This window comes from Catharus ustulatus, chromosome 5, assembly GCF_009819885.2.
Source record: "Catharus ustulatus isolate bCatUst1 chromosome 5, bCatUst1.pri.v2, whole genome shotgun sequence".
Classification (NCBI taxonomy): Eukaryota; Metazoa; Chordata; class Aves; order Passeriformes; family Turdidae; genus Catharus; species Catharus ustulatus.
Window position 1 is genome coordinate 58,726,916 of NC_046225.1, and position 14,939 is coordinate 58,741,854.

The following is a 14,939-nucleotide window of genomic DNA, read 5'->3' on the forward strand; positions in this document are numbered from 1 at the left end:
TCATTTGCAACTTGGGGGAAAATAAAAAAAGATTTAACAGATGTAGATAGTAACTCTTACAGAGTCCTGGAGGCACAACTGGAATGATTGCAGCTGTGTGGAAAAGGCTGTTCTTAGTTCTGAAGGAAAAGAAAACAATAGATAAAAGATGGCAGACTGATGAAAGTGGTGTAATATTTTATGGACCTGAGTTCCCGAGATATTGCAGTGCAGTAGCAATATAAATCTTTGGTGTTTATTCTGCAGTTGACCAGCATTCCAAAAACAAAAAGTGTATTTGTTAGCTTCTGTCTGTTACAGTATGTACAAACAGACTGCTAGTTGTGTTCAAGTATTTTGTGTTCATGTGTTCATCTTGTAAGCATAGTTGTTGGATAATAGGGCTTAGATCTTCCTTCTCAAACATTTGTGACATATTTGTTTCTATATTAAAGGTTATTATGAAGTAGAATATATTTTCTTCTACTCTGTGTGTAAACTTTTTGCAGAAGATGGGTTTTGGTTTTTTTACTTACAATGTAGCCTCAAATGGGAGCAAGAGCACCTGTGTCCATGTGAATGCAACTGCTGAGAGAAAGACTGTGATTTCTTCCAGGTCTTAAACATCCTCATGAGGAGTCACAGTTTCTCTAGTGGTTCTCATTCCCCAGAAACCTGACCTTGAGCACAGGCAGCTTAAATTCCTGGTCTGGGGTAGACACTTGACAAAGACATCAGAAGCACCACATTTAGGACCTGATATTTTCTAAGCATCCACCTTGAAACCTGCTTTTTCCAGTTTTCCTGTTTGCTCTCCTAAGTGTTTGTTTGCTATCGTATTGTGATCCAATCAGTTTATTTTAGAAGTTTTAAAAACATATATGCTGGCATAGCTGGATGCATTTTTATTTTTACATGCTCTTCCTGACTCTATTAAGATAGAATTTAGATACCAGGGATGTATTTACCTACTGTTAGTCTACATCCATAATATGCACTTTCACTGATGAAATAAAATAGTGCCTCTAAATATCCAAGAGGTTTTTGGTTGAAGGACAACATTAAAAATGCAAAGTGTGTATAAAGGTTATGTAGTTGATGCTTGTGTAAACAGGCTAAATATTTATGATTCATTAGTAGTTTGAGGTTTTTTCAGTCTTGAGTCTTACAGACTTAGCAGTCTTTTAACCTTTTTTTTGCTGTTTTTCTTCAGCAAAAACCAAATCTAAACCAACTTTCTTTTGTTCATAGTCCTAGAGATAATGATTTTAAACATTTAAATTCCAATACTAGATTGCAGTGTTATGTTTTAAGGATATTAGCAATTTTACCCAAGGGTAAAAGGCTGAATTTAAGAAAATAACTAGTAAAGATACAAAAATCCTGTATCTAATAGGGGCGCTCAATGACTTTACTTCTGAACTACATCAGATAAGGATTGATATATGTTGGCATATGCAGTACTTGAGCTTTCCAAAGTATATTACATGCTGTATTTACATATAGGAACAGTGTCGGTTTAAAGGTTGACTTTCCTATGTGTTAAAATTCAAACACTTGCACAGAAATGTTGTTTAAATTGTACAGAGTGAGAAATGGATAAACAACTAAAAACCCTCCAGATGCGAACCAAGAAATTCCAAAGACAAACTCTCCTTTAAAAATAATGCACACAACCTTGAAAAGCTTTTCTTAATAGTAATTGTTCTCTTACTGGTGTTTTTATGTCATTTTATACATCAGGTCATCATTCTGGAGGAAAGGTTATTTTCAGCATTTATTTTGCCGCTGGGCAGTTGATAGCTCAGGACACAAAATGAAAACAATAAGGTGAAAGTTAAACTGTCACCCAAGGTGTGGTCAAATTTGAACTAAAAAGAGTATATTGTGTCAAATCACTGGGGTCACAGGCCAAGAATTACTTCATAGAGAATTGTGCAACTATGCCTGCAACCATGTGTCTCATTTAAATATATGTATTCTTTGAAAACAACTGTTGCTGTAAAATGCCACAGATAACTCTAAAAGCATTAGATATTCATGTGTGGAGGTTCCTGCCTTTTCTTCCTTTGCTCCAGGAAGGCTGTATTGCAGAGATCAGATCATTAGGACTGTGGTAGGGATGCAGCTGGGGTCTGACAGCTGGATCTAGCATTCTTGAGGGTCTCTGTGACCCTTTTCCATAAGTGGAATAAAATTTGCTATCCTGTCAAATTTGGTCTGAGGCTTTCTACTCACTCTCACTGCTTGTCAACAAGAGGCATATTCTGAAATATACTGATTTAACCAGCAGGAAGCTTAGAAATGCAGAAGTGACCTGAGCACCACTACTTCATGCCTATAGTATGTTAATTTTGTTTTCACTAGAGATAGACCCTTGCAGAGAGGCTGAGGTTGTTGTGACTGTTCCTTTACTTCTATGTTTTGCTTTTTTCAAGTGGTCTTTTGCTACTCTATGTTCCTGAAGAACATAAAAACAACCTTGGTTTTTTGTCATCCCATCTTTTTATTCCTTACCTCATTCAGGTGCCTTGGGAAAAAAAAAATCTTGAATTATTGAGGAATTTTTTTGAGAAAAATCTTGAGGAATATTTTTTTTTGGACTTAATTATCCATCGAGAATGTCTTTCAATAAGTCTATTACATAGTGGGGCTTGGGATGGGGAGAAATTACTGTATTTATCCAAACTGTTTAAGTATTTTAACTTTTCTTCTCCACCTACAATAAAAAGATTTATAGTTCTTAACTTAATACCACTGAGAAACTTCTTTGGGGATCAGTAATTCCCTCACTCTGCTAAAAGAGAATCTCAGTTCAACAAATAAGGCAGCAAGTGTTGCTTAACCTTTATTGCAGTTGCATTCCCTTTCCCCCAAACAATTAAAAGTGAAAGAAAACAATCTTCTGGCAGTGAGGGAGCAAGACAGCCACTGCATTCTGTTGGTTTGTGGCTCAGAGCCTCACATATCTTTTTTGGTATGGAAAGAAAAATGTACTAGACTTGAATCCACCAAGGGAATTACCAGTTGGCTGAATACCATATAATATAAAATGAACTTATTCCTTCAGCTGGGATCCCGATCAGAAAATCTAAGGAATATCTTTCAGAGGTACTAGTTCTGTGAGCATATCCTGTACACTTATGTTAAGAAGTGTAAATCAGAATGAATCATAAACTGCATTGAACATCTAGAGTTGGACTGCACTGTGCGGTTTTGCTGCTGCCTGTGAGCTCAGGGGCTGTGCGTCTCACTGAATCCCACACAGTCAGAATAGCTGTTGCTGCTTGACTGCTGCATCTCTATGCACATATCTGGTATGACAGCAAGTTTTGACTACTTCTTGTAATATCTTTGTGCCGATTATGTCACTTAAAACCCACGCAGGATTCGTTTCCTTACTTGCATGATCTGTCACCATTAGAATCTGGCTTTTGTCCTCCTGAGCCTGCACACCACTGCCAGTCTTAGGCTACAGCCATGAGACCAACACCCAAAAGGGAAATGAGCACTGCTTGCAAGGTATTTTGAGGCCAAAAGCTCTGATTTCTGTTTGTTTGGGGGTTTTTTGGTCAAGTTGTGTTTAGTCTGATTTCAGATTATCCTTGAAAGCCCACACAGTATCAGATAAGCACCTAAGCAAGCGCAGAAGTGACAACATGCTAGGGACATGGCAACAAACTCTCAGACCTGTTCAAGCAGCCTCAGAACAGCCTAATAATTGTCAGTGTGCTTCAGTGAAAGACAGCATGTGTCACTGTCCTATTAGCAAAGAATAAGTTAGAGAATGTACATTACCCAAAACTAACACCAGTTGCAGTGAGGGGATGGACTGAGGTCTGGCCACATTCCTGGGGTACCTCAACTGAAATTTCTTCCAGCTTCTGAAAGTGAAGGGATGCTCAAGTATATTTGCTTTTAAGGGATGAACAAGACATAATGTTTTTAAATAATCCATATTACTTTCATGAGAAGAGGTTGTTAACGAAATGCTAAGGCTATGGTTGGCCTGTCATTATAGAATGTTGTTCATCAGTAATTGAATACCTAAAAACTAGTTACTAAACTTTTTATGTATAACTCTTTTGCCTAATTAGAACTAGTCCAGAAAAGAGCAACGTGATTGGAAGCTACAGAAATTGCTTCAGAGGAGATTAAAATAATTAAAATTCATAGCCTGGTGTGCAGATGATTACTGGGGGGATGGGGGCAGGGGGGAATAATTCCTGAAGTATTAAGGACTGTCAGAATATTCTTTACGTTAAAAATGGCTGAGAATGGATTAAAAATCCAGCCAGTTCCAAATCATGTTTGTTTAGGAGGAAGACATGAAGGCATCTTGTTTATGGAATTTGGGTTTCGCCATGCACATGTCAAGAAGGATGTGAAAATTAATTTCTCATGACTCACAAATTCACTGTACATAATGGAATATTTGCCTGTCCAAGCTATAAGCATGGATTGTATAGGTGTGGTAAACTCTGCAAAAGAGTTTAAAGAAAATTTTGATCCCTGTAGCAGGACACAATCACAAATGGTATCTGAAGTTTTGTTGAAGGTTCAAGATTGCATGTTTCTGTATTTTGTTGCTTCCTTCATTTCAGCGTCTACAGGACCCTCATGATGCTGTGCTTAGTTGGGCATTTTAATGATTCCTCAGGGAATATCTGCAGCCTTCCTTTCACTTACTTAAGTGATAAGTCATTGTAAGCTCTATTGCTCCTTTCAAGGTTTGGTTTTATCCTAAAGCTGCTTTCTGGTTTTCCAGAACAGCAAAATTGCTGTAGCAGAAAAATTTCCACTGCATTCCATGGATCCTCAAATATCATTGTAGATTCTTACATTGGAATAGGACTGTGAGCCATTGTGTTAAGTACTGAAAAACAAGTTATACCATGTCTTTCAGCCCCTTCCCACTAGTTTTTTTTTTTTTACTTTCTCTCTTTTGTGAAATAATGGTAGTCCAGCTCACAGAAGCTTTAAATTTCCTGAACTGTTAGTACTCTACCTAACTTATATTGTATACCTAACTTATATTAAAAGGCTTAAGAAGCCTCTGAGATTGTGAGAGTGAAAGCTCTGAATGAAAATAAAAATTTTAAAAAAATTGAAAAGAGGGAATAAAAAATAAAAGCTCCTTTACCTTTCAATGTGGAGATTATATGCATGTATATCCCTCTATCCTCATCCATTTCTTTTTCTTTCTACTACTACCATTTATCAGGAATAAAGTTCTTTATGAAGATTCACCTATATGTAGGTGAATTTCAGGCCCTACACAGAAGAAAAAAAAAGTCTTCAGTGTCCATGTTACAACCCACCACAGAAGGCAAGGATAACCCGGATTCTTGTAATAGAGCCCGTGGGATTTATTAGAGTGGAACAAAACTGAATGTATGTATTTATAAATAAATGTATGTAGGGTTTATTTTAGAACAATTTGACTGCAGTGGAAAGCAACTCTGTAGTCATTTTGATTATTATCTCTAGTAATATAAAATCTTAAAATTTAAGAAAATGTAGAAAGGAAAAGAAAAAAGGAAGGAAGGAAGGAAGGAAGGAAGGAAGGAAGGAAGGAAGGAAGGAAGGAAGGAAGGAAGGAAGGAAGGAAGGAAGGAAGGAAGGAAGGAAGGAAGGAAGGAAGGAAGGAAGGAAGGAAGGAAGGAAGGAAGGAAGGAAGGAAGGAAGGAAGGAAAAGGAAGGAAGGAAAAGGAAGGAAGGAAGGAAAAGAAAGGAAGGAAAAGAAAGGAAAGAAAGAAAGGAAAGAAAGAAAGAAAGAAATGTTACCACACACGGATCTGTGAATGAGATTAAATTGTTTCAATTTTGATGTCTGTTGGTTAAAGTGATGGTCCAAGTCTTGATCCACTGGGGATAGGGGAAGCTGCAAAACCACAAATTTTAGTGGGTTAATGTGTGCTACGGGTGGGGTGGGAGTGTCTTGTACTGTGTGATGTGGATCACAGGGCACATAGGGAGTCGCTGATGGTTTATAACACTTGAGACATGACAGCTGTCATGTCAGCAAGACTGAGCCTGCTGTGTCCCATGAGAAGGGCTGAACACAGTCAGGTCTAAGTGTTAATGTCCTGGTACTTCCCTGGAAAGGAGTTTTCACTCCTTTTTCCAAAAGTTCAATAGTTTAGAGTCATTAACTATTAACAGTCTCTCACAAGGTGATATGGACTAATTCTGAATGTTGCTTCAGAATGGTAACCACATGTTGCAAATCTGTAGTCAAACGTGTGCTTATTTAATATGTAATACGAGTCTAATTATATAGCGCTAAGGGCCCAAGTCAGGATTACAGTGGTTTCTTTAATGTGCTGCAAACATGGAATACTTCATCTTTGCAGGACAAATTTACTCATTTGTTAACAAGTACATCAAATGTAGAAATATGTCAGGTTCTTCAGCCTTCATTTATAACACTTTCTGGTTGCTATGGTGAAATACAGTGCTTCACCTTTGGAAAAGCCAAGGAGAGAAATAGAGAATTTATTCTACATTGGTTATTTTATGTCAGAGAAAGGTGCAGTACGAAAAAGAGCTGCACAGTGATGTTTTTATGATTGTGGTTAATAATACATTTATTTTTTCCTTTGGTTTAGTTGCTAACCATTCACTGAACCATAGAGAGCCAGAAACACCTGTTTTGAAACAGAGATGTTGCAGAGGATAGGTTGATGATTTTAAATTGATAGATGGGTTGGAGGCTTGGATGATGAATATTCCTATTTGTTACTAGAATATTAGCTTTTATTACTGGTATACATGGTTCATTTATTTTCTCATTCATCACCACAGAAAACACTTTCCCTTTCTTTAGAAACTCATCGGAGGTGATCTAACTGCATGGCCCATAAATACATGGCTTCCTAGATGTATGGGCAGGCATGAGTGGATACGGTCATAATTTGGCTAACAGAAAATGACTTAATATGGAGCTGTGAATGCTGCTACTCTGTTCCATCATTTCTACCAGCTTGGCCTCCCAGCAGGTTTTATTTGCATTAATAAAGTCCTTGACAGGGGCGTCCTCTTGCTTCAATGCATAATTACAAAAATACTAGTGAAAGAAGAAACTCAGCAAGTCAGACATTACCATGTTTGTTCCAAATATGAAAAGAATGAAGACAAGGGTTGTACAGGCAAAAAATGTGTACAATTGTGTGTACAGGCAAATCTTAGGGGAAGGCGGATCTCTACAGCTAACAAAATAGTTGGGTGTGATTGGCCCTTAGTAGTTCACTGTACTCACTTCTCCTGTGTAGATATATATTTGTGCTTACAGATTTGGTAGAGGCTCCATTCCTGCTGCAGCAATTATGTTTTAATATTTTAAAAAGCCAACAAACCAATCCAGGTCTGTAGGATGAAGACACAGTTGCATATATTAGAGGTAATTTCATTTGGCAAACAAGCCAGTGGGCTTTGCAATAAAACAAACCAGAATTTGATTACTGACTATTACTAAATGTAATTTAGTCTTGTTTAGGAAGCATATAGCTGCTCTGTAATCCTTTACTAAAGCTTAATAAATTAAAATGCTACTGTTGCACCCATGGACATTCAATTTAATTTACAAACCACTTGTACATTAAGTATTTTATACATATTTGTATAACATGCTGTATCAATTAGGTTTTTTGACAAATAAATATATCTGTGTTATGTTTTGAGGACAATTGGCAATGGTTTTCTTGTGGGATTCATTTCAGTTCCTGTTTTCAGACCAGTAATGGCAGCAGTCCTTTGATATAGATCAAAGCAAGAACAAAAGCTTGGAAGCGAAGAGTCATAAGGTGAGAATGAAAAGAGGAAAAAAATAAATGAAATCCCACGCCATGGCCTAGAACCTTTATACAGCTATAACTACAGTATTATATTAGCGTAATTTACTTCTGAGTATGAGACCAAACCTTTAGAAGCTTGAATATCATGTTTTCTTCCTTGATTACAAACCAGTGAAATTTATCTTGCCTCTACAGATGTTGATTTTTTCGTTTCTCAGCCTGTATTCACTTATAGTCATTAAAGATCTAGGGCACTTAGTGTAAATATTAAAGATGATATATGAAGCCTGACAAATTTAATCTTGTGTAATTACACTCTACCTTGCTCTTCTAGCTAGCAAAGTTTTCCCTGTAATTCTGTCTGGATAAGTAATCTGCTAGTGCAATATTGGACTCTTGAACAGCTGCAGCACTCAAGAGATGAACAATGTGATTCCCTACATTAGCTTCATTTTTCTAAACATTTTATGAAAGTTACATGATGTTCAGTGATTAGCTGTAGCAACCTACAAAGGAAGTGTTACATTTAAAATTATTTTACCCTGAGAATAATTCTTGAAAAGATGTGTAAATTAATTTCTTCTCCTGGTTCTTGAAATGCTTTCTAGTGAAAATAGTTTTTCTTCTTCAGACCAAGGATAGAAACTTTTCTGTGTAGAAAACTGCAGTTTATTGCCTGTGAGTGAATTTCTCACTGGCTAGCTAATAGGAGGATTAAGTTCATTATCCACCAGATAACTTTCCTAATAAACTCAGATTTGCCATGAACAAGAAGCTGAAGATTTGCCGTTTATCTGACCTGCTTGTAGGTGCCCTTTCTGTGTTTATTTGACCATTTCATTCTCTTCTGGCTGTCTAACATGTCCCTCTGGAAGACGAAAGTACAGAAAGAAGGGCAGCTAATTAATACTTCCAAATTTTGTTTCTATTTCTAACTCATCTGCAGTTTCCCTTTTCAGATACATTGGGGGAAAATATCAAATAGAGTCTAATGAACTATTACTTGCAGCCAATTAACACACACACACACACACACACACACACACACACACACACACACACAAATTGCAATGTTGTGCAGATTTTAGCACCTAGGAAGGCAGTAAAATTCAAGTCAATTATGAATAGTCATACATCCTTACCTTGAAAGCTGTTCAGTTTTGGTCAGCCTCATTGTACATTAGACAACAACAAATCCAGAATGTCTGCACAGAAATGAAAATAATTCTCAGTATAAAGAGAAAAGTCTGAAAAGACTGATACTGTTTACAAGCAGATGTTAAAAAGAAAATACAGTGAAAACACATTAAACACTTCAATGTATTAGGAATCAGTTAGGTTCTCTATAGGAGCCAGAAGAAATTTGAAAAGAAGAAAAGTTTATAATTTCCAGTAAAAATTTCTTGTAAACGTTAAAATAAAGGTTATTTCAGAGAATTAAGGGAATTAAAAGAAAATATGTGTCATTTTACTGTGCTAATTACAATGACAGATATAATGCAAAAACTAGTGGTGGCTGGGATTAGTATAAAAGAAGTGTGACAATAATTTTGAAAGGACTAGGTAACCATATTAAGTTGTAGGGAAATTTTATATACTTATATTCTAGCAATTAAGTTCTTATTTAGGTATTACTTAAGCATTTCTAGAATTTAAAATTGTTTTATTCCTTAGTTGTTCAATTCTTAGCTTCCTGTTATTATTCTTCAGCATTTGTGATTTCTTTTGATGCATTAAATTAGATGGAGTTTTTTTGTTAAATTTTCTCTGTTCTTAGTCAACTTTGAAATTAATGAAATTTAACTTCCCATATCTAAACTTTATAAATAATATTTCTGAGTGGTTTTTTTTTTCTTCCTAGGGAAAATTAATGATATTCTACAAGCATACAGCAACCAGTTGTAAAATGTACTGAGTGCATAATACACTGTCCTATTTAAGGTGTCCTTTTTATATTATTTGCATTCCAGGCATAAATGAATCTACTTAGAATGGTTAGAGTAGCCAATAATTAGTTGGGATTGTTTGTGGAAAAATGTTAGGACTTGGATCATTCTTGTAGATGTCACTAATACAGACAAATCTACTCTGTCCAGTTCAAAACTCATGGGATGTGTGTTTCCAGGTAATGCATGTCTCCTACAGCACTCAGCACAGGTTCCTCTTGAATATTTACTTAGGAGAGAAAAATATGTACTTGTTACTATGCAGAGGTCCTGAGTTCCAGCCAAAGTTCTCTGCTCAACCAGGCCAATTGTCTTTTCCCCTGGCTCATCTTTCAGCACATAGGGAGCGTTGTAGTCACTCCTGTGACTGTAGTATTGCCTCCTTAGGGCCCTTCAGCCTCCCTGCATTCCTTTGCTCTTCAGGACTGCCTCCAACTGGACTCTCTCAACCTTACCAAGCCAGTGTCTGTCCAGAAGTCCAAGGTGGCCTTTCTGCTGAGGCCCCTCCAGAGTTTTCTGAGAATTGAAAGCCCCCATTTCACAATTTCCATCCCTGAGATGGCCTGCAAGCACCTCATTGCTGAGCAGGTCAAGTGGGACATCTCCCCTCCTAAACCTCCTCACCAGCTGTGTCAGGAAGTTTTCTGCCACACACCAGGAACCTTTGAGACTGCCTGCTCGCTGCTGTATTTCCAGATGACATTTGGCAAGCTAAAATCCCCCTTGAAAACAGGGGCTAACAATCATGATACTTCTCCCAGCTGCTTACAGACCATTTTGTGTGCCTCTTCATCCTGATTAGGTGGTCTGTGGCAGACTCCCACCATGGTATCTGCCCTCCTGGCCTTTCCCTTCATTCTCACCCATAACCACTCCACCCTATTGTCACCATCATTAAACTCTAGACAACCAAGACTCTCCCTGACATACAGGGCTGCATCTCCTTCCTTGTCTGCTTCAAATCTTAATGGCGAAGAATTTAAGGTCAGTGGAGGGTGCAATGTTTAGGTAGGATAGCTTCATAATAAATTTTAGTATTTTTTCCCCTCCATGCAACCTAGTGAAGAATCACAAGGAAGTTTGTACAAATGTAAATGGTTTGCTCAGTCACCAGCAGAATGCCTTGCAAAGTCAAAAATGAAAGCTGGATTTACGGAAAGAGAGCAAGCCAGAGCAGTGCTTGGATATTATAATACGTCATCACATGGTTTCATTTTTTTTTTTCAATTTTATGTAAAAAATGGTGTTTCCTTTTGCATCCAGGAGGGATACATTATGGGAAAATTCTTTTCTTTCAACAACTTTTAAAATTCGTTTGCACTGTCAATACAGGCACCATAGAAGAATGTGTCAGATAAATATTTGTTTTCAAATGGTAGAACAAAATAAGAAGTGAGAGAAATTGCAGTGGAGTTTGAATTTAGCAGGATAAACATACAAAGAGTTGTCATACATATAATAGAATGTTATTACTTCCTTATTCAAGATCGATTTAATTTTCAAATGTTTTGGGGCATAGAATTTTTTTATTGAATTTCTTCCAGAAGAATTCACATCTCTAAGTAGCATTGATGTTTTATTCTGTTGCATGGCATATTGCAGGAAAGATTTCACGTATCACTTCCTTCTTCTTTCCACACATTTTCTTTTCCTTGCTGCTTTACTTTCTAGGGTTAAGGCTTGGTGACTCACAAGTTCACTGTATGGTTCTGCTAACTTAGAGAACTATTATATGAAACAGGAAAAGTCTATTTCTTTTTTTTCAGGAGGTATTCTCTGAAATCAGTAATCTCTTACATTAATTCAAGTGTATGTTCTCAGCTTGAGGGGTTTTTTTTTTAATTTAAGCATTCTTCTGTAACTCATTTGCTGTGCAGGTAGAATTAGCCTGTAAAACTCATCAAATTCATAATCTTTCTCCCTTTCATCTTTTTTAAAAGGTACAGGCCTTTCTTCTTGTGTGAAAGCAGAAAACAAAACCTTGGCTGTGTCTTGGACCACTTCTTGCTGGTGGCTTTCTACAAAATGGGTTGGCACTTTCAGTGGAGGAGTAGAAGGGCCTCTGATCCCAGGGCTGGGCAGCTCAAGAACACAAAGTAGCCTGAACCTACTGAAAGGAGAATGTGGAATGACAGATTTCTCCATTTTAATAGTTTCCCTGAGATCACTTATTGATATTAAATATATCATGCTATAGTGAAAGTGGGGTATTATATTAGGATTATTGTTTCTGCAGTATTGCAAACATTTGTTCATACTTCATCATTGAAGAAAAAGAACACAAATTTGAGAAAAAAGATAAGCCTAAGTAGGAATAACCTCAAGGCAAAAATAGAAGCCAGAGATGAGAAAGAGGTCAAGATTAACATGTCAGAGCCTTAAAAGAAGAAGATCCTATGGAATACCTAGAAATTGTAAAGAGGAAACAAAATGTTGCTTCTCTTTTAAGAGCAGAGGAACTTAACAGGAAAATGTATTCAATCAATTATATGGATTATGAGGTAAAAAGTAATGACATATTTAGAAGGTGCAAATGTGGGATAGTATATTTAATTTGATTAATTTTTACTGTACTTTCCTTTTAAGGCACTGGTTTAGCTTTACAGGTAAATGGGGAAGTGAACTGACACTCAGATTGGGAGCATATGTAAATAATACCAAACTCACAACATCCTAGTATTTAATACCCAGAAGTGTAAAATCAAAGAATATTATTGGTTTTATATAGACTAGATATAACCTGAAATTAACTGAAGTACACACATACATCTTTGAATGAATAAAAATATGTAGATTCTAAAGTTCTGCTCAAAGTGTCCTTCAATGTGTACAGCCTTCAAAGAAAACCAAAAGAAGCTGAATAGAAATTGTAGATTACACTTTTCTTTCTCTACCTGCAACCCATAAATAATTGATTGTTAATGCTACAACTTATTACGCTAATTTAAAATTATAATGACTTTCTGAACAAAAATAGAAGTACCTGAACTTCTAGACAGTTAGCAAAAGTTTTTTTCTAGTCGAAAGAACCTAGCAACCCGAGTAGTTGATACCAGGCATAATTTATGTAATTCTTTTTAGTGCTAGAACATATGTTTTAATTAGTAAAACTGCCTAAAATATTTTTTTTCTGAGGCTTCCCTTCACTTTATTGTTATGCCTTCTATAGCAATGGACAAGATTTGTTTAAATTTTTAGGATGGGCACAAGGGTATGCATTTAGGCATAACCTTGTATTGGTTAAGCATGTGCTGCATAAATATTCTTCAGAGCACATTCTTCACCCTGGGTATCCTCTTGGTGATCACATTAATAAACACAGCACAATTAGTTTTATACAGACTGTCTAATAAATCAGCTGGGATTCTTTTTCCCCTGATGTGTAGCCTGGGCAAGATATTCCCAGGAAAAAGCCTAATACTCATTAATGCATATCAGAGTTTGGGGTTCAGCACTTCTAGGATCATGTCCTGAGGCAGAAAAGCAGTGTTTTGTTTCTTAATCAATAAAGAATACATTCTTCCTGGCTATGGATCAGGGATTTGGGCAGTGCATGTCTCCTTGACAGCACTATATTTTGCTAGCTGGAGGCACTGATCATGCTGATGTGTATTTCTTTAATTTCTAGTCTCACTTTCAGTGAAGATTTAATTAGACTCTGGTGATGCTTAAGGAGAGGAAGGGACAGCATTTCTCTGATCATTGTTCTTTCTAATGCAGAGGGCGGTACTTTTCTGACATGCAGCATTTAGCACGTGAAAACAGATGTCTGCCTTTAGCAAACTGTCATTTCTCAAACTTAACAAAAATTGTGCCAAGAGAAGCTGGGGAAAGGCTGTGAAGCTGGGGAGAATTGCAGCGTCTGGGTCTGGGAGCGCTGGAGCAGTGAGTGCTGATAGCAGCGTGCTCCCTAGTGCAAGTTTCCAGAGAGCTTTTCTTCTTGCTCTGACACAGCCAAGTCTCCTGCTCCGACACAGATATTCCTCCAGCAGCTCCCAGTAACGCTGCTCCACGGATACAATGCCATACCCAGAGGTTCGTGGTCCACCTCAGCCTTCTAGGAGGACTCGCTACTGATGAAATCCAATGCTTAGAGAAGCATGAGATGCGGGGCTTTATCTAATATTTTATCTCAGCTAGAGTGGCTGCTGAACTGCCACTGCTTGGTGTAGTGGTGCTTTACACCACTATACAAATTTCTTCAAAGCAAACTCTTGGTAAAATCCTCCAATTTCCCTCTGATTGCAAAGTGGTGTGAAGACTGGAATGATTTGCCTGTTGGAAGAATGTTGACTCTTGAGTGGGAGTCGGAGGGACTACAAACAGTGGGTATTGTTGTGATTATATTTGCATCTCTGAAGCTGCTTCATTTGCTGGGACTGATTGATTTTTCAGAAGGTAAAGTGATCACTCACAGTTTGTGCTGTTTGTAGGTTTGGTGTCTGATCTGCTAAAATAGAGAGCATCAGCTATAAAAGCTATGAAATGAAATAAGTGAAAGTAACAGACTAAAAATCCTGGTTCATTTCTGTTGCTTTTGATTTGCTATTAAAAACAGAAGTAGATGCTAGCATAAGATTTATATTTTACAATGGATTTACAACTGTGAGAGGATGTTCATTAAAAGAAGACTAAAATAGTGAACATAACACCTGTCAGTTGCCTTTGAAAGCTGTTCAGTGCTACTGAATGTGATAGATTTTAGTTCAGTTCATGTTTACTAAATGCTTTGCTCTTTGATTTGTGATGCAATTACTTTTCTTCTGTATAAGTATCTCTGTTTTAAAAGTCTGTTTCATAGATAAATGCAATACACTATTATTACAAGATGAGCTTTAAGATCAAGCCTGCTCTACATCTTTAAAAAAATGGCATAGGTGCCAACATAAAATGTGTGTATTTAAAATATATATCACTAATATATGTTTTAAAATTCCTGTTGCTTGCGCAGAATCTTGTCTGCTCTCTACTTTATGGGTCATATCATTTCATCTACTCCCAAAGAGGGCTTCGCATTAATTTATTATGACTTTTATTTCTATACAAAGTGTGGGGAGAGTTCACATTTTATAGAAATAAGCTATTTCAGGCCAGTTATGACTGAGATTTTTTACTGTCAACTTTTCAAGATTTTCACAAAATGTCCACTCAATCACTGAAGCCCTTGCTCAAAAAATACTTGCTTTTGTCATTATGTTTGCTCATGTCAGTCTAAACC

The 14,939-nt window shown here is 36.8% G+C and overlaps 1 protein-coding gene across 8 annotated transcripts in view; it reads left to right on the forward strand.

Moving 5' to 3' along the window:
- KCNIP4 (potassium voltage-gated channel interacting protein 4) overlaps positions 1-14,939 on the forward strand; it is a 416,508-nt gene that overhangs the window by 310,314 nt on the left and 91,255 nt on the right. Inside the window, exon 1 of one of the 8 annotated variants that reach the window (XM_033059814.2) lies at positions 13,437-14,124. The exons of 6 other annotated variants lie outside the window; for them this stretch is intronic. In XM_033059814.2, coding sequence (XP_032915705.1) covers positions 14,008-14,124 — 117 coding nt within the window. In that variant the 5' untranslated portion in view covers positions 13,437-14,007. Of the gene's footprint in view, positions 1-13,436; positions 14,125-14,939 lie in introns of those variants that run through there. One more of the 8 variants, XM_033059810.2, reaches the window with a different exon arrangement.